This window comes from Panthera onca, chromosome B2, assembly GCF_046562875.1.
Source record: "Panthera onca isolate mPanOnc1 chromosome B2, mPanOnc1 haplotype 2, whole genome shotgun sequence".
Lineage (NCBI taxonomy): Eukaryota > Metazoa > Chordata > Mammalia > Carnivora > Felidae > Panthera > Panthera onca.
The window spans coordinates 49893241-49912730 of NC_138343.1; the positions used below are offsets into that span (position 1 = coordinate 49893241).

The 19490-nt window shown below is 44.8% G+C and overlaps 1 protein-coding gene across 1 annotated transcript in view; it reads right to left on the reverse strand.

The window, feature by feature from the left end:
* TRAM2 (translocation associated membrane protein 2) overlaps nucleotides 1-19490 on the reverse strand; it is an 83200-nt gene that overhangs the window by 25114 nt on the left and 38596 nt on the right. The window contains exon 2 of the mRNA XM_060615728.3: nucleotides 15058-15121. Within this exon, the coding sequence (XP_060471711.1) occupies nucleotides 15058-15121 (64 nt within the window). The remainder of the gene's footprint in view (nucleotides 1-15057; nucleotides 15122-19490) is intronic.

Here is a 19490-nt window from a genome sequence, read left to right on the forward strand (position 1 = left end):
ACCTCAGGGTCAACACAAGCCACTGACACCCTCCCCTTGCCCCACATCCTTACTGGTGATAATCTGCTCCTTTGAGGTCTTTCGCCTACAATCGTAACGGGTAGCAGCATCCACAAATACTGAGAAGACATGCTCTGGTTCATACACATGATCTCTGGTGCTTTCCCCTTATCTGCTACTTTCCTACTTTTGATCAAAGCAGGCAAGTGAACTGGTTTGGCCCTTTCTGCTCTCCACAGAGCCATGGAGGCTGGGTGGATACTTTGTGAACACAAAGTATTCTTCCAGGAGGCTATAAACAAATCCCTGTTTCCAGCAGATTTTTCTTTTTCTTTCTTTCTTTTTTTTTTTTTTTTTTTGGTTGCTCATTAATTCTAATACAAACCCTCTCAGGACCCAGGCTGGAGTTCTTGCTCTTCAAGCACTGCCCCTGTCTTGCATGAGCTCTCAAAAAGGCTGGCAATGGTTTGGCAGAAACCTAGTATAATTTTTTCTGAAAAGTAACTTGCAACACATCTCTGAGCTATTAGACCAGGGAGGCCACCCTGGTTGTGAGTTGCAGCAAAATACCGACAGGTACCAGGTGGGTAACCCAAACGAGCAAAGCAGTCTGGGTGTGGTAAGCTAAAACCTTTTGGCACAGAGGTCTGCTGGTTACCCAGGGAATATCTGCACGTCCACAGTACGCTTCCCACTGACTTCCTTCAACCATCGCACCTTCTTGGTCTATCATTCACATTTCTGCTTTGAGAGAGGGACACGTTCTTCTTTCTCCACCTTACTAAAAGAACAGTTAAAAGTGGAACACACAGTGACTGACAGGTAGTCTCGCTGTCAGGGACACCCTGGAGGGGAGTCGGTAACTGTGGGAAACTGCACAGCGTGTGTCCCCCGGGGGGAGAAGAAGGAGTGGGGAAGTCGCTCCTCAGATATGGAGGCCGTGGGAGGGATATAGCCCAGTGTGTCCAGATTCTCGATATTCCAGAAGCAAAGAAAGAGATCTTTACATGAAATCACTTGATTTAAAGACACTGTGCACAAATTCAAAATTTTAAAAAACACTTTATGGGCCAACACCAGACTGACAAGAAAAAATGGACCTGCCGGGCCATGGTGACCATGGGCCACCAGTGTGTAACCCCCAGGCAACAGGACCCCTGCAACTTTCCAATAGCAACATCCTGGGAGTCTCCTTCCTACACACCCCCATGGAGTATGTCGATATGCCCTTCTGTAGGCATTACTCTAGCTTTGGAAGAAAGTACCTTCAGTAATGATCTTCCAACTGTAGACGAGTTACTCAGCCCTCATCCAAAGTGGCATCTGCTTGGCTGATCTCTGATCACAGTTTAAAAAGAAAGCTAGAGTAATCAATAACAGCCTTGGCTGTTTTGACCAACAGCCTCAGTCAGCAGCTGCCCCTTTACGGGAGTAACATTCTTATGGACATCCTGCTTTGCTTCCTATGACTAAGAGATACATTCCTGTTTCCTCTGGTGTCACCTGTAAGCAGCTTCTCTGGTCTGCCTCACATGTTCCCATCCCGTCCGGGTACTACTGTGCGGTCTCGGCCCTCCTCCCATGACTTGAGCTGGTTGGTGGCTGTCTGTAGCCATCCCATCCACCTCTTAGATCCTTGGAGTCTGGGCACCTGCCAACGAGACTTCTAGCCTTTGTGTGAAAAACTGGTTGCTCAAAGAGCATCACTGCCCATCCTGGCTGCGTCTTTGCTCCTGGTTCCTTTCCTAATGCCTGCCCATCTGGGTTTATAAGATGTACTTTCTGTTAGTTTCTGTGCTTATGGCCAACTCTGTTTCCATGTTAGTGTGACGTTCTAAAAGAACTCAGATACAAAAAAAAAAAAAAAAAAAAAAAACCACCACAAGCAAAATCAAAAGGGAAATGATCACTTAAGGGGGAAATATTTATAATTCAGATCATAAACAAAGGACTAAGCTTGCTAATATGTAAAACACTTGATAATAAAAAGATCAAAAATCCAAAAGAAAAATGGGCAAAGGATACGAACAATTTACAGAAAAAATTTAAAAGATGCTCCTCCTTACACAGAAAGGAAATGCAAATGAAAACTACAATGAGCTGCCATTTCATACCCATCACATTGGCAAAGATCCACAGCTTGACAACATACTCTCGCTGAGGCTGTGGAGAAACAACCTCTCCTTCACACACCACTGATGGGGGTGCAAAATGGACCACCCCTTTGGAAGGGCAATTTGGCAATTTCTATTGAGATTACAAGCGCATCAACCCTTTGATGTGGCAACTCCACTTCTGGGAATTTATCTTGTGGTAATACCTGCCACGTTCACAATGACATGTGATGAGGTTATGCACGGCAGCACTGTTTTGAACAATAAACTAATGGAAGCAATCCAAGTTGTTTTCATCTATCAGGGGCAGGTTACATAGTCCATAGTTCTAATACACTGGGGCTATGCAAAGTGTGGCTGTGGACCAACAGCACTGGCATCACCTACAGGCTTGGAAACACGGGCTGTTGTGGATCTACCCCAGGCCTGCTGGATCAGAAACTCGGGATGGCCCAGGACTCCATGCTTAATGACATCTCCATGTGATTCTGATGCATGCTAACATTTAAGAAGTGCTGGTATGGGGCGCCTGGGTGGTACAGTCGGTTAAGCATCTGACCTCGGCTCAGGTCATGATCTCACGGTTCGTGAGTTCGAGTCCCGCGTCGGGCTCTGTGCTGACAGCTCAGAGCCTGGAGCCTGCTTCGGATTCTGTGTCTCCCTCTCTCTCTGTCCCTCCCTTGCTCATGCTCTGTCTCAAAAAATAAATAAAACATTAAAAAAAAAATTTTTTTTTAAAGAAGTGCTGATATAAACAATGGGTCTGTTTTTTAAAATCAGAGAGGGGACGCCTAAGTGACTCCATTGGTTAAGCGTCCGACTTCAGTTTAGGTCATTATCTCATCGTGCACGGAGTTCAAGCCCCGCATCGGGCTCTCTGCTGTCAGTGCAGAGCATGCTTTGGATCCTCTGTACCCCTTTCTCCCTGCCCCTCTCCAGCTTGTGCGTGCTCTCAAAAAGAAATAAAAATTAAAAAAAGAAAAAAAATCAGAGAGAAACAAAGATCAGAAACAGGGAAAACCAATCAGGAGATTTAGAAAGCAGACCCATGGTTGCTTTGGGAGGGGGTAATGGCTGGGAGTGCTGTATCCTGCTGTAGGTGATGGTAGCGTGGGTGCACATCTATGTACAAATTCACCGGCCGTACCCTCAAGAACACGTATGTGTCACTGCAGGTGCTATACCTCAATAAAGTTCGTGACGAAGATGATGAAGCTCTCTACCCATTGACATAAAAGGATATCCAGCATACATTACTTAGTGGGGAAAAAAGTTAGGCCCAGAATAGTACAGTATTCCACCAATTACATAAAAAAGAGAAGAAAAGAAATATGCGTATTTGTGTCTGCATAAAGCAACAGTGGAAGGCGGGGGATAAATCCAGGAAGGGCACACAGGAAACAACAGGGATTATCCACAGGGGATGCGAGTGTCAAAGGAAGAGAGTTCAGGGTGAGAACAAGACTGAATTTTTGGACATGTGAGCGTATTTCCTACTCAAAAAATAATCCTTCCGCTTTGTACAAATAAAATTAAAAAGTATCCATTTTTCCCACCTCGCTGTCCCTTCCCCCCCCCCCCTTTTTTTTTTTTTTACCACAGGGACCCAGACAAAGCATGAAAAGACCTGAAGCTCATTTCTAATGCTGCCACTCGCCCACCAGGGTGGGCATGATCCAGGGTCTCTCTGCCCTCAGTTACTCCTTTGGGACAATGAGGATAATGCCATCTACCTCTTCTCACAGAGCTCTAAGGATCAAGTAGATAACTGACTTATAAAGTGCTACACCAAAAGAGGAGATCATTCTGACCACTTCTATCAGAACCAGAAGCTAAAAGAACATAACTGTCACCGTGTACCACATACAAAGTACTCCCATCAGGGTGCTTATTTAGGATAAGGAATACAAACAACCATAAGCCACTTATTGAGCATGTGCTCTGCCTGGCAGTGTAGTGAACACATCTTGTAAGCGGCATCATTCACCTCTCCCAGGAATCCTGAGTATTATACCCATTTTACAGACAGGGCAGCTGAGGTTAAGAGGTGGGAGTTAGTTAGGAGTGGGCTAAGACCCCAAACATGCTGCCAATGACAGGGGGTGAGGCCCATCGTTTATTCCGAGGCCTCCTTGCTTTCTGACTCCCCGAAGGCCATGTTAATATAAACAATGGCACGCCGAGGTGCCAGGGGAAGAGTGGGATCGAGGACAGGCATGGGGCCCATGCCTCACAGGGCAACATTCTGATCTCCACTCTCACTCTGTGTGGCCAGGCCGCCAGGTCACACCGCCGCTGACCTCCCAAACTATAAGCATCACCATGGTTCTCACACGCACTCAGCTGGTATGGGCCGAAATGTGGCTCCCCTCACCCTCCTGCCAAAAATGATTATGTTGAAGTCCTAACCCTTACCACCTCACAATGTGACCTCATTGGGACACGGGGTCTTTACAGAGGTCATCAAGTTAAAATGAGAACGTTAGGGTGTACCCTAATCCAATGTGACTGGTGTCCTTACAAAAAGGGGAAATCCGGAGGCACCTGGGTGGCTCAGTTGGTTAAGCATCCAACTTTGGTTCAGGTCATGATCTCGCAATTCACAAGTTTGAGCCCTGCATTGGGCTCTCTGCCATCAGCACAAACCCTACTTTGGTCCTTTATCTCCCTCTCTCTCCGCCCCTCCCCTGCTTGTGCACTTTGTCTCGCTCTCAAAAATAAATAAACGTTAAAAAAAAAATCTTAAAAAAAAGGGGTGGGGGGATGGATCTGGACACAGAGACACATACAAAGAGGATGGCCGTCTACACGCCAAGGACAGAGGCCTGGAACAGATCGTGGCTCAGAGCCCTCAAGTAAGCCAACCTGCCGACACTTTGATTTTGGAACTTCTAGCCTCCGGAGCTGTGAGACAATAAATTTCTGTTCCTTAAGCCACTTGGTCTGTAGTATTTTGCCATGGCAGCACTAGAGAAATACACACCCTTATACAATCCTTCCTCACATAGACCCTAACCCCGCCCCTGCCCACAAAATTAAAGATCTGCCCGAGGATCTTCAAGGTTACCATTTTATCCCCATCTTGTATGGCTTGAGATAGATTTTCAACAATTTTCTAGTAAGATAGAAAGATAAGGAAAGGATACTTTCATGATGTAAAAAGATGCAGCCAAATGAGAGAAGCATTAAAGAGAACTTGGAAATAAAGGGCCTAACTTGTGACTCGTTTTCTTGATGTACCATTTTTTTTTTTTTTTTTTTTTTTTTTTTTTTGTAATAAAGCTATAACCCTCCCCGGGCCTTCGGGAAAGAAATAAAATAGTAAGTCCTAGGTGCCAAGCACACACTCAGCAGTTTACACACTGCAGTTTACACACATGAGGCTTCTATACACAACTCACCTGGGCAGACAACAATGCAGCACGTGGAGAATGCCTACAGGGAGGGAAAGCATGAACTTCAAGAGAAAACTTCATTGAGAGCCATAAAGGAAAAATAACTCCACAAGGATCCCATGCAAAAAAAAAAAAAAAAAAAGAAAAATCTAGAATCACTGCTTTTTTCTCCCTCTGGGTAAAAAATAACAATGTCAACAAGTTCATTGTTAAATTAGGAACAAAAATTATTTCAGTAAGAACTGAATAAGAAAACAATTATCCTAGCTAGACAGAAGAAGGGATTTGATTGGGAAGGCCAGGAATGTGCAGAAGTGAAAACGCGGGGCAGGGTCTGGATCAGAGGGTGTGTTGGAGGGAAGGGAAAGAACAAGACAACTCACGAGGAGAAGAAACTAGGAGGATGGGAGAAAAGACAGTGGGAGGCTGCAGGTCAAAGACGCCATTGCCAGGCTTCTGGCTGGTGAACAATTAGCCACAGCAACTCAGTCTCCACTTACTTAAACCTCTGGAACTGTACCCGGAAGGGGAGGAATCTTCTGGGCTGTGGCAGGGAATTGGATTAAATCAAGTTTAGGCTGGAAGGGGGTCACCTCTGAGATGCTGTTTTCCCTTTGTGAAAATTCACTGAGCTGACCACCTACGTTGTGTCCACTTTTCTACACAACTGTTATGCTGAGATAATACCTGTCCTGTTCTGAATGGATCAGCCCCAAATTCACACGTTGGGGTCCTAACGCCAAGGTGAAGGTGTTACAGGTGGGGGCCTTTGGGAGTCGCTTATTATTAGGGAATGAGGCGAAGCCTTCATGTATGGGACTGGGGCCTTAGAAGGGAACTCACATAGCTCCCTGCCCCCCACCCCCTATCAGGACACAACAAGACGTTTGTGACTGGAAGAGGGCCCTCACCCGAACATGCTGGCACTCAGATCTCAGGCTTCTAGGCTCCAGACCTGGGAGAAATAAGTTTCTCTTGTTTAGAGGCCACCTTCTATGCTATTCTGTTTGAACAGACCAAACAGAGTGAGGCAGCAAGTTTAACATGTTTCAGTTCACTGGGGAAAAAAAAAAACAAAAACAAAAAACAAAAAACAGGTTCGGGGCTGGCTATCAGTCCTGGGTCAGAGGCCCCTCACTGTCTTTCAGATGGCTGACCAATAAGGCCAGGGACACTGGGGGCTGTGGTTTATTTTCTCTTATTCATACAGACAAGACCTCAGGGCCAAAGGGAACCTTGGCAGCTGCTTTGACCATGGGGCCAGGACAGAGCTAGGTCTCTGCCTCCCTGGTTGGGTTTGCCCTCTCTCCGCTGCCCCATTTGGTAAACCCAGCCTTCCTCTGGCTTGTCTGGGCCAGTGCTGCATGGGGTGTGAGCAGCCCAGCCTTGGTGTGCCCCTGGGAATGTCTGTGTGTCTCAGCTCCCTCAGCAGGAAAAGGATGGGGCCAGGCCAGGCGAGCCTCCAGTACCCTCCAACTACGTTGGGCAGCTTTCTCTGCCCAGAGCCACTGCTTCCCACCCATCTCTTCCCTTTTGTCCCCCACAAGATTATCTTACAAAGAGGCACTCAGTCTGATATGCGATGCCAGTTTCAAGTCCATGGAACAAGCAGAAGACAAGACTAACTCCTGCCACGCAGCCCAGGGAACAAACCCCACTCCAAGCCCTGGACAAAGGCCTTCAGCTGAATGAAGCTTGCAAACCATCTGTCTGAGGTTGTTTTGATGGGGCAGAATGTCTCATCCTACCAGGGGTTGGGAGAACACAGCCAGGCTATCTTATGGGAGGTCCCTGGTCTTTGCATCTCTCCCTGCAAAAAGCTGCACAGCAACTGGTGGCAATAAAGCAGCCAGGACAAGAATGCCAGGGATGTGTCCTTGTCACCTTTGAGGACCACAAAACAAACCTTTCTCTCAAAGAAGCCCTCACCCTCGGCGATTTAGTCCTGGGGCACAGCAACAGGCTCAGGAACGTCAGAGCTACCATGACCCCTGCCCACGCAGGGGGTGCCCCAAACATGGCCATGACTTCTCAGGAAGCTACAGCCCAGCTTGAAACCAAATCCAGCCCATGATACTGTTCACCCCCCTCCACTCCTCAGACCAAAGAGTTCTAGAAAAACCAAAATTGGAAGAGAACAGAAAAATGCAAATGATTCACAGGATTTAGCAAGTTTCCCTGTCTTACCTTCAAGGATGGAAGCAAAGGGTCGTTTGAAAGTCTGCCTGGTGCTTTTTACGCAGGGCACTTAGAACAGCGCTTTTAGTCTTCACAGGAATCACCTGTGGATCTCCTTAAAAAGCAAGATCTGATGCAGGTGTGTGGCAGGGCCCGGGGAGCCTGCATGTCTAACAAGTTCTCAAGTGATGTGAACGGTGTGGGTCCGTGGATCATTTGAGTGGCAAGCACTTAAGAGGACTCTCAGGGCTTCCTGTATTCAGGAAACACTTGAGATTGAGAGCATGACCATAGCTCTCAATTTTGCAGATCAAGGATGGAGACAACAAATGTTACGTGATCCACCCAAGATAATTCAGCAGTTCAGTGGCACAACCCAAGACAACCTTATAAATGCTCAGCCCATTTGGGGTCACCTGTTCTAGACCAGCAGGAAAGCCAGCAGGCCTTGGGTCATTCAGCAAATCAGTGGCAAAGCCCAAAATAACCTTGTAAATGCTCAGCCCATTTGCGGTCACCTGTTCTAGATCAGACGGAAAGCCAGCAGGCCTTGGGTCATTCAGCAAATCAGTGGAAAAGCCCAAAATAACCTTGTAAATGCTCAACCCATTTGCGGTCACCTGTTCTAGATCAGACGGAAAGCCAGCAGGCCTTGGGTCTGCGTAAAGAATCAAACATCTTTTCCTGAGCCTTTATGTTCTGTGTATTTCTGGCCACAACATTACGCTCTGTGGTATTTTAATGAGAAAGAAGACTCAGTGTCTAATGGTACGACCAGAAACCAGACATCTTATTCCTTGCCACGGGGCACCGGCACGTAGTTGCCAGATAAAATACAAGACGACCAGTTCAACTTAAATTTCAGACAGATAAAGAATAATTTTCTAGTATAATTATGTCCCATACACAATCTGGGATATACTCATACTGAAAAAGAAAGTATTCACTGTTTATCTGAAACTCAAGTTTAACTGGCGGTCCTGGATTTTTGTTTGCTAAGTCTGGCAACCCTACCAGGGTAGCAAAATGGGAATAAGGACAGTAGGGATTTGGTAACAAGGAGCACTCTCTGCTTCACTGCTGTTGACGTTAAAGAAAAACACGAGGAAGCCAGCATGGCAGGCATTTCACCAGGATGCACAACTTACTACGGCAACAAGAATGCCCATCTCTTTAGTTCATCTCTCTGAACACGGCTTAATCTTCTCAACCAGCTCATTACAATGTGACAAAATCATACATGGAGGGCTGGTATTATTAGTTGAATTGCATCCCCTCAAACTCCTATGTTGGAAGTCCTAACCCCAGCACTTCAGAATGTGACCTTATTTGGAAATAGAATCAGTAGCAGCTGCAATTAGTTAAGATGAGGTCATAGTGGAGTAGAATGCCCTTAATCTAATATGACTGATGTCCTTATAAAAGGGGGAAATGCGGATGCAGAGACTGACATGCACGCAGAGCAAATGCCATATGAAGACTGGCGTTCTGATGCCACGAGCTTCAGGACCAAGGGCTGGAGCAGAGGGAGCGTGGCCCTCCTGATGCCTTGATCTTGGACTTCTTGCCTCCAGAACTGTGAGACAATAAATTTCTGTTGTTAAGCCACTCAGTTTGTGGCACTTTTGTGACCTCAGCCCCATGAGCAGATGCTGGCAGCTGGGAGGAAGGGAAGAGAGGACAGAGACGAGAAACCCATCAACATTACCATTAGCTATTTTCTGTCAAACTTGAAAACTTCAGCTGAGGGAAGACACTGGGATTCAGAAATAGTAGGCTGCTTTGTGTGAACACAGCCACTGCCCTACTAAAATTCAAACTTAAATGTCGAATTGAGCAAGTTACACACGATTTAAAGAAGAAACCTTAGAAATAAGAAACCCTTACCCAGGTTACACAAAAAGGATACATTCCCAAGCACCCTCAGTCTTAAAGACATTTGGGAGGAGGGTTCTAAAACTTGCAACCTCAACAGACCCGTTATTGTGAACCGCTGTTTTCCCATGAGAAGTCTGCTTTCCTCCTGTACTTACAAACCAAACATGACCACACCGAGCTGGTGACTAAAGAGGCCAATGCAAAATTAAGCAGGCTATTCTGATTTCATTGCCTCTCTTGATTATTTGCTTGTCATATTTCGTATAACCCCAAATGGCAAGATTTAAACAAAAGATACGCTATTTAACAATACTTTATCCTCTCTTTCCAAAGTAACTGAAACCTCCTCAATTCAGAATGGATTCTAATGGACCTTCACCTTTACCCAGGCCTCGTTGTGGCCCGGAGGGGCAGGCCAGGAGCAGAATTCAATAACCGCACCCAAGAAAAATGCCAAACCCAGCTGGCTCCTGCCACACTGGCCTTCGCTCAGTCACCAGAATGGGCCAAGATATTTGTTTCTCACTTGAGGCCTCTGCACATGCTAATCCCTATGTCTGGAATGTTCTTTCTTCTGCCTGGACCCTCTCCCTGTGTCCCAACACAACTGGCCACACATACTCGGCTTTAACATCAGCTTCTCAGCAGCATCTTCTGTCCTTACTTTTTCATTTTTCTTTATCACATAAGCCTGTCTATTCCCTTCACCACCCCTACCACAACCATAATTTTTTATTGTTTACTTGTTTATTATCTATCCCTCCCTAATAAATGGTGAGCTCCATGAGTCAGAAATCAGACATGTTTTGTACACAAAAATAGACACAAATATCAATGGAACAGAATAGAGAACCCAGAAATAAACCCACACTTACATGGCCAATTCATCTATGACAAAGGAGGCAAGAATACACAATTGGGGGAAAGACGGTCTCTTCAATAAATGGTGCTGGGAAAACTGGACAGCTACATGCAAAAGAATGAAATTGGACCACTTTCTTACACCACACACAAAAATAAACTTAAAATGGATTAAAGACTTAAAGGTGACACCCAAAGCCATAAAAATCCTAGAAGAGAACACAGGCAGTAATTTCTCCGCCATCAGCTATAGCAGTATTTTTCTAGATATGTCTCCTAAGGCAAGGCAAACAAAAGCAAAAGCAAACTATTGGGACTATACCAAAATAAAAAGCTTCTGCACACCAAAGGAAACAGTCAACAAAATGAAAAGGCAACCTACAGAATGGGGAAAGGTATTTGCGAGTAATAAATCTTGTAAGGGATTAATATCCAAAATATATAAAGAACTCCTACACCTCCATGCCAAAAAACCAAGTAATCCAATTAAAAATCGGTAGAGAACCTGAACAGACATGTTTCCAAAGAATATAGACAGATGCACACCAGACATGTAAAAAGTAGGTCAACATCACTATCAGAGAAATGCAAATCAAAACAATGAGAGAATACCTCACACTTGCCAGAATGGCTAGAATCAGACAAAACAATAACAAGTGTTGGTGAGAATATGGTGAATAAGGGAACACTTGTGCCTTATTGGTGGGAATGTAAATTGATGCAACCACTGTGGAAAACAGCATGGAGGTTCCTCAAAAAATTAAAAATAGAAATACTATATGGTCCAATAATTCTACCCAATTAGATATTTGCCCAAAGAAAGTGAAAACACTCATTCAAAAAGATATATGCATCCCTATGTTTATTACAGCATTATGTACAATAGCCAAAACATGGGAGCAACCAAAGTGGTCATCAATAGATGAATAGACAAGGAAGATGTCGTATATAAACACATGTATATGTACATAACCAATATACAGAGAGAACAGAATATTACACAGTCATAAAAAAAAAAAAAAAAGGATGAGATCTCAGGGGTGCCTGGGTGGCTAAGTCAGTCGAGTGTCCAACTCTTGATGTTGGCTCGGGTCATGATCTCACAGTTGTGGGATCAAGCCTCGCATCAGGCTCCGCACTGAACATGGAGGCTGCTTGGGATTCTCTCTCTTCCTCTCTCTCTGCCCCTCCCCTGCTTGTGCTCGCTCACTCTCTCTCAAAATAAACTTTTTTTTTTTTTAAAAGGATAAGATCTTGCCATTTATGACAATAAGGACGGACCTAGAGGGTACTATGCAAAGTGAAATAAGTCAGAGAGAGACAAATTTCATATGATGGTCACCAGAGTGGAGAAGGGAAGAGTATGGGCAGAATGGGTGAAGGGAAGTGGGAGATAAAGGCTTCCAGTTATTTAATGAATAAGTCACAGGAGTAAAAGGTACAGCACAGAAAATACAGTCAGTCAATGGTACTGTAATAACGTTGTACGGTGATAGATGATAGCTACACTTGTGATGGGCATAGCATAATATATAAACTTGTGGAATCACAAAGTCGTACACCTGAAACTAACGTAACATTGTGTGTCAACTATACTCAAATAAAACAATTGAAAAATTAAAAATAAAAGTAAAAACGACAACCTTTATTTCACTTCACTCTCTTCTTGCTTGTTCATAGTTTCCAAGAACTCAGATGTAATTCTTACCTCTATGTTCATCTATAAAGAAGTCGTACCCCTCCCAGACTGTTTCTTAATAAAAATTTAAAATAGCCATTTCTTAAAAGAAAGAAAGAAATCAGACACGTTTTAGAAACTCCTTAACACCCAGGGCTTGGAGCTCAGGAGGCACACAAACATTTGTGGGGATTGATCAATTAATTAATTATTTAAAACAAATGAATGAGAGCATGCTATGATCAATAGCGGCATACTTCCAAATCCTGCCGGGAAATTCTGTATGCTCAGAGGCTCCAAGTTCAGCCCTGGAGCATGCAGTCTACCTTCTCATCCCAGCTGGAGATGGATTCTTTTAGGATATCACTTGTCTGCTAATTTCTCTGGGAAAGTTTCAAACTCAAAAATCAACCCTCTGATCATGCTCGAGCTTTATAAACACAGGCATATCTCATTTTATTGCACTTTGCAGACACTGCATTTTTCACATATTGAAGGCTTATGGAAGTCCTGGGTCCAGCAAGTGAACTGGTGCCATTTTTCCAACAGCATTTGCTCACTGGTTTGTGTGTCACATTTTGGCAATTCTCAAAATACTTCAAAGGTTTTCATTATTATGTTTGCTACTGTCATCCATGATCAGTGATTGCAAGTCGCTGAAAGCTCAGATGATGGTTAGCATTTTGCAGCAATACACTATTTTTTACTTGAGGTAGGTACGCTGCTTTTTAGACATAATGCTACTGCACACTTAACAGGCTACAGTATAGTGGAAACACAACGATTATATGCACCAGGAAACCAAAAAGTTCATCTGATTTGCTTTACTGCGATACTCATTTTATGACAGTGGTCTGGAACTGAACCCGCAGTATCTCCGAGGTCTTTTCTATAATAAAAGCATACCCTGGTCACATGCACATCAGCTGTTGTAGTCCCCAGGACAATACTTTCTCATGGTAAATTAATAAAGCAGTGTTGGGTTGTGATCTGGCAGCCCATATAAATGGACTTCAGGGAGAAATGTGATGAAAATACCAACACAACATTTGATAGCTGGATCTCTCTTTATAAATTAATAAATTGGCATTCTGACATTAACAAAAAAGAAAAAGGCTGTCCATTTTATATTTGGAAAAAAAAAAGAAAAAATAGGACTTATGGGTCATTAGAATTAGATGACCGAGGGCATTTTGGCAATGCAAATACACAACCTACAACCTTTAAAATGTACATAGCACTTGGCCCAGAAATTCCAGTAATAGGAATTCATCCTGAGAAAATAATCACAAATGCATGTAAAAATTTAGTCCCAAGAATGTTTACTGTAGCTCTGTTTACAACAGAAACTAGAAGCTTAAATATTCAGTAATACGGGGTTGAATGGATAATTTGTGGTAATCCCTACTAAGAATAATTTGCGAGGGTGCCTAGGTGGGGCTCAGTTGGTTGAGCGTCCAACTTTTGATTTTGGCTCAGGTCATGATCCCAGGGTCATGGGATCGAGCCCTGTGCTGCTTTCCACACTGAGCCCCCCACTCACACTCCCTCTCGAAAGAAAAGAAAAGAAAAGAAAAGAAAAGAAAGAAAGAAAGAAAGAAAGAAAGAAAGAAAGAAAGGAGAAAGTCTCTGCAGCTTTTCAAAATATCTTATCGAATAGAATCATAATTAATTAATGGCTTGGAAAAAAGGTTCATCATATGCTGAAAGCAAAAAACTGGGTTAAGAATCAATATTCCTTAACTGTAGTGGTTGGGTAGGTGGTGGTGTCAGGTGATTTTTACCTTCCTGTGTTTATCCGCATTTTATAAATTTCCTCTGGGAGTCATTTTGAAATATGTTTCCATACAAGGAATTTTAACCAGTCACAAAAAGACAAAAACTATATGATTCCACTTACATAAGGTACCTAGAATAGTCAACTTCATAGAGACAGGAAGTAGCATGGGAGTTGCCAGGGGTTGCAGGGAAGGGGTGGGGGGTGGAGTGTGGAGTTACTGTTTAATGGGTACAGAGTTTCAGTTTTGCAAGATGGGTGGTGGTGATGGTTGCACAACAGTGTGAATGTGCTTAGTGCCCCTGAACTGTACACTTAAACAGGGTTAAGATGGTAAATTGTATGTTATGTTAAGTTTAGCACAACGTTTTTAAAAACAGAAAAAAAAGCTAAAAAATTTAAATTAGTAAATGGTAAGTACCACTGGATCTAGCAGTGTGTTAGTTATTAGGATTTTCAAGAGACAGGAATAGGTAGTGTAACATGGTGTCTCAACTATACTTCAATTAAAAAAAAAAAGCGGGAGGGACACAGGAGTAGAGAAGGCAGAACCTGACCTTGGACCACGTGGCACTGAGCAAGACAATCCACTGTGCCCACCAGGGCTGGGGTGTGCCTTGGGACGAGCGAGCGTTTGCCGTGTCTGCTGGCCACGGTGTTTCCTATCTCTTCCTTCACCAGCATTGGGTTTTCCTGCTCTCCTGCTAGTGTCTCTCACTTTGATCCTCAGGTGAAGGAATTGATTTGGCTGCCCCCGAAGCGTGATTTCCCCAGAGTCTGGCTACAGAAACTATATCCTCTGTATGCCATGGGTTAAGGGATTTGCCCCCAGAGTCCTTCAGCTAGGCAAAGAAGAGAATCTCACCTTAAAGTCAAGTCAATTCACCTCTGTATTACTGAAGAAAGAAGTAGATTCAGCAAACAAAAATTTCCCCTTTCTTCACCGAGAGGACACCCAGGGCTTTGCAACTGAAAGGGAGGTGCAATGCCTGCTTCCTGGTGGTGGGGGACCCGAGAACCCCAAGATTGCAGAGCCACAGGCCGAGGGCTGTGCGTGGCCTGCAGCTGCATCTTAACGGTCCTACAATGGTGGATGCTGAGCTTCAATATCTGAAAAGTCCAAGTCCTTCAGAGTTAACAGGGCCAGGGAGAGACAGAGACTAGTGCTTTCCTTACCTGCTGTAGGCACGCTAACGTTATACTGAGGTAAAATAAATAGGAAGGCAGTCTTGGCGGTGACCTGTAAAATAAAGGGAAAATGTTCCAATTTAGTTTCTTGGTCACATCAAAAGAAACAAGTGGATCCTGCTACCAGCCCCCAGGGCCCACCCCTTTTGCATCTCGGACCCACAGACCTGTCCAATGAAGGGTTTCACCTAAGGAGGAATTTACACTGTTTCCCCATTTACCTTTAATGACAAGCCTCCCAATACCTGCACTAAAACCCAACAAGACAGCGTGGGGCCCTGCACGGTATCTAGACTTGGACCCACTGAGGATGGAATGAAACAAGCTGTGCTTGGCAGCCGAGGGCTGTATAAATCTGCCTGCCATTCATTCAAATATGTATTAAGTTCATTCTAGGTACCCAGCATTTTGGATTGCAGAAACTAACAGGAAATGAGGACACGGACTTCAAGAAGCTTCAGACCTAGCTGGGGTTCCCCCCAGCGCACAGGCTAACGGCACACTGGACAGCAGCCCCAAAAGTCTACACCTGAGCTTCAGAAACAGAGAACTCCAGCTGCTAATTTCACATCCAGTGTGTTGCGGGACACGGGACAAGACATAATGCCCCCCACTGCTGGCTTGTTTATTTCGAAAGCTGCCTTTAAATAAAATCTTGTGTTGTGAAAAATCTATGGTTGTCACCTGGTTATTAATAACCAAATCAGTACCCTGGCAATTCAGCCTGCAGAGAAGAGATGACAAAATGTGGGGATTCAAAGCTTGGACTTTAAGGATCAACAACCTGGGTTCAAATGCTGCCTCGGCCATTTGCTAGGTGTAACCTTACACCCGAGCCTCAGTTTCCCTGTCCACAAAAATCAGGGACATTTGTAATATCCCAGCTTGTAATATCTGGGTAGCGCTGGCCCAACTGTGGGTGTGGTTGAAGGCTCCCCAGATGTTTCTGATGTGCAGCTGGGGCTCAGAAGTACCACCCACACTGTTGTGGAGCAGGGGAGGAGGCCAGGTGAGGAGGGGGGCCCTGGATACGCCTCAGCAATAAAGACTTGCTGGTTCTCCTCTAAATAGAAAGGTTTGAAGGCTGCACCATGGGTGTGGGGGAAACACACTGGGCGTGGCAGAAAGTAGCGTGGAACCAAGACCCTCCCCGGGTGGACTCCCAACACACCCAGAGGGAGGTGACTGTCCGTGGCCACTCTCCCCATCACCGAGACCCACTCCTCTGCAGCGGGGTATCATTTGCTCTTTGCACACAGCGATGCACAAGCCTTCTCATGTATTTGTGCTGTTTTCTTGGACATGTTCTGTCATGCTCACAGGGAAAAAGTCAAATGAGACTAGGGATAAGAAGGCGCTCTGGAAAACACAAAGCCCTATCCAAATCCACAGGTCTTCCCCCACGTCCATCCCCAAATCTATCTTATTACTGTGGTCCACAAAACCTTTTTCAGGATGTTCCCAACGTCCCTTCTAGTCCAATTGCCTATATTTCTTTTTGTGAAAAATGTTTTCATTATTTATTTTTGAGAGAGAGAGAGCATGAGCAGGGGAGGGGCAGAGAGAGGAGGGGACTGAGGACCCGAAGCAGGCTGCTGGCTGACAGCCCAGAGCTAGACGCGGGGCTCAAACTCACAAACTGTGAGATCGTGACCTGAGCCTAAATCAGAAGCTCAAGTGACTGAGCCACCCAGGTGCCCCCAATTGCCTGTATTTCTTTAGAACAGAGGGACACTGGTTTAGCCAAAATGTGGTACCCATTATTTTTCCTTTTGGGGGTTTTAGCCCCTCTCATTTTGTATCCTACTTCTGTTACATCCCCCCTTCCCAAATTCTATTGATCAGAATCTCATTTATCCATCATAGTCCAGCTCAACTATAGCTCTCCACCAAGCCTCCCCCCCCCCAACTGCTCAGAGTGGAATGCTTTCTTCCGCTGTGCCCCCCACCACACCACCTTTTCTGTCTATTCCTTTACCTGTCAGGTGCCACTCCCTGCACACAGGGACTAACCCAGATGCACAAGGAAGGCCTCAGTAACTGCTCACTGGACAAGATGGAAAATCAAAAGCTGAGTCTGCGCTGGCCTGCTTCACTCAACTGTTCTGTTCCCACTCTTTAGCAGGAGCTGCCCCAGTGCTGTCACGTTGGTGGTCCTCTGTCACCTCTCTGTCGCCCACAGCTTTTCTTTGACACCATCTGGCTGCTACACCAGCTGAACGCATGATGTCATGAAGCCCCCCACCACTCCAGCCACGGTGGTGTCTCACTGTAGGCAGCTGTTAGGGATGTGGCGATGAGAGTTATTAGTAGGGCTCAGGCGTCGGTGTATGACGTGTTGGTCGTGTACCTGACTCTACTCACACTGGTCATCCGTGACCCAACTGCCTGACTCTATACTGTCCGCCATGACTTCTTTTGCGAGTAAGCTTTGCCTTCTCAGGATGAAATCCCCTCAAGGGAAGATGAGGAAGCCAGAGGAAGCAGAAGGGAAGACAGAGGAGAAAGGCAGGCAGACAGGCACAAAACCAAACTACATATGTTCTAGGCACACACTACATATGTTCTAGGTAAATATGTATATTTACCAAACTACATATGTTCTAGGCACAAATCTCCTTTCAGTTTCATCCAGGAAACACACCCATCTTTTAACTTCATGGAGTGGAGTGGACCTCCATGAAGTTTTGGCTGACCGGGATCCACTCCCTGCTCCCTGAGGGCATCACCTCTCCCCAGCTGTGTGTGTTTTATGTGTGTACACGCACACATGCATGTTTGGGGATTACCCTGATGACCACCTTCCTCCTGGAGGGATGACAAGGCCAGGCCCTCTCCCCTGGACAGAATACCAGCCAATCAGATACCTTCTCCTGGACTCAGAAACTTGGGCAGGAATGTAGGAATTGCTGGTCAGTGCCGGGTGCCTGACCAGATTCTTCCTCTGCAGCTCCCACAGCCCTGCCCTGGAGTGCCCCAGACCCTCATCAACTGCATGAACCCCCAGAGAGCCTCCTTAAGTCGGCCAGAGTCCATTCCTAAGACACATTAGAGTTCCATGTATCGAGTACTGGTATTCAACTCTAGCTCACACATTTGAATTCCTAGGTAAGCTTTTAAAATGTCTATGCCTGGGCCGCCCCCAGTCCATTAAACCTCATCCTTCGTGGCATCAGCATGTCGCTAAGCTCCCCAGAGCGCTCCCACGCGTAGCCAAGTCTGCAAGGCCACTCACGCAGAGACTCGCCTTCACCACCTTGTCTAAGCAAGGCTGTCAGGCTCTCTATCTAGGAACTTTTCCTGTGCCCTTCACAGAATTTAATTAATTTATGTCTTAAGTACATTTTTATTTTAACTTCTAAAGAAACATACATACTTTTAAAAGCTGAACAATTCAGGGGCACCTAGGCAGCATAGTCAGTTAAGCATCCGACTCTTGATTTCAGCTCAGGTCACAATCTCACGATTTGTGGGCTCGAGCCCTGCATGGGGCTCCACGCTGGCAGTATGGGGCCTGCTTGGGATTCTCTCTCCCTCTCTTTCTGCCCCTCCCCTGATCTCTATCTCTCTCAAAACAAATAAACTTTAAAAAAAAAAAGGAACAATTCAGAAATATGTAAAGTAAAAACCTACCACCCTTTCTGTGTTCTTTGCTTTCCTACCTTCTGCAGCCCATATTCATGTCTCCCTCTGTATGTTCGATGCCAATTCTGTGAGAGCTTTTCCTCTGCATGTATCTTATTTGGAATTTATTACCTTTTATTTTGACATTACAACGTGAATTGTGTTTATATAACTTGATGCAAGGGATGAAAGAATGAAAAAATTTAAAAAGAGCTACAGCCTATAAATAATGTTTAAATCACATCTTAAGCTCAGTATCATATGGACCAAGATACAGATCTATTCAATGTACATCAAAGTATCTGAAGTATGGTTAGTTACATGGAGAATGTGCAGGTCAACTTTTCTTTACTAATGTCAACATATAAATAACTGGCTATTTAATAAAAATTTCCTTATACATTCTAGGGTTTTTCACTAATATTTCCCACAAGGTCAAATGATATTCGACACCAAAAAGCTCAGCAGAATAAAATGAGCTCTGACAGGAGATATAAATGTATAGAGTCCACTACTCCAGCTACTGAAGAATCATCTCACTTTTTTTTTCTTTGAAGAAGACAGACATTTGCTATATGGGCTGTACATATATATATTCTTTCCCTGGTCCTGAATATACAGTCAATTCTTGTTATTCATGGTAGTTCTGTTCAATGAAGTCACTGCGGACACTGAGTTAACAAACACTGGACCACTGCTCCCAGGAGAAATAGAGTTAGGTACCAACAGTCTGGTCACCACATTTCCATCAACCAATCACTATGTGCATTTTTGTGTAAGGATGCTGTATTTATAAT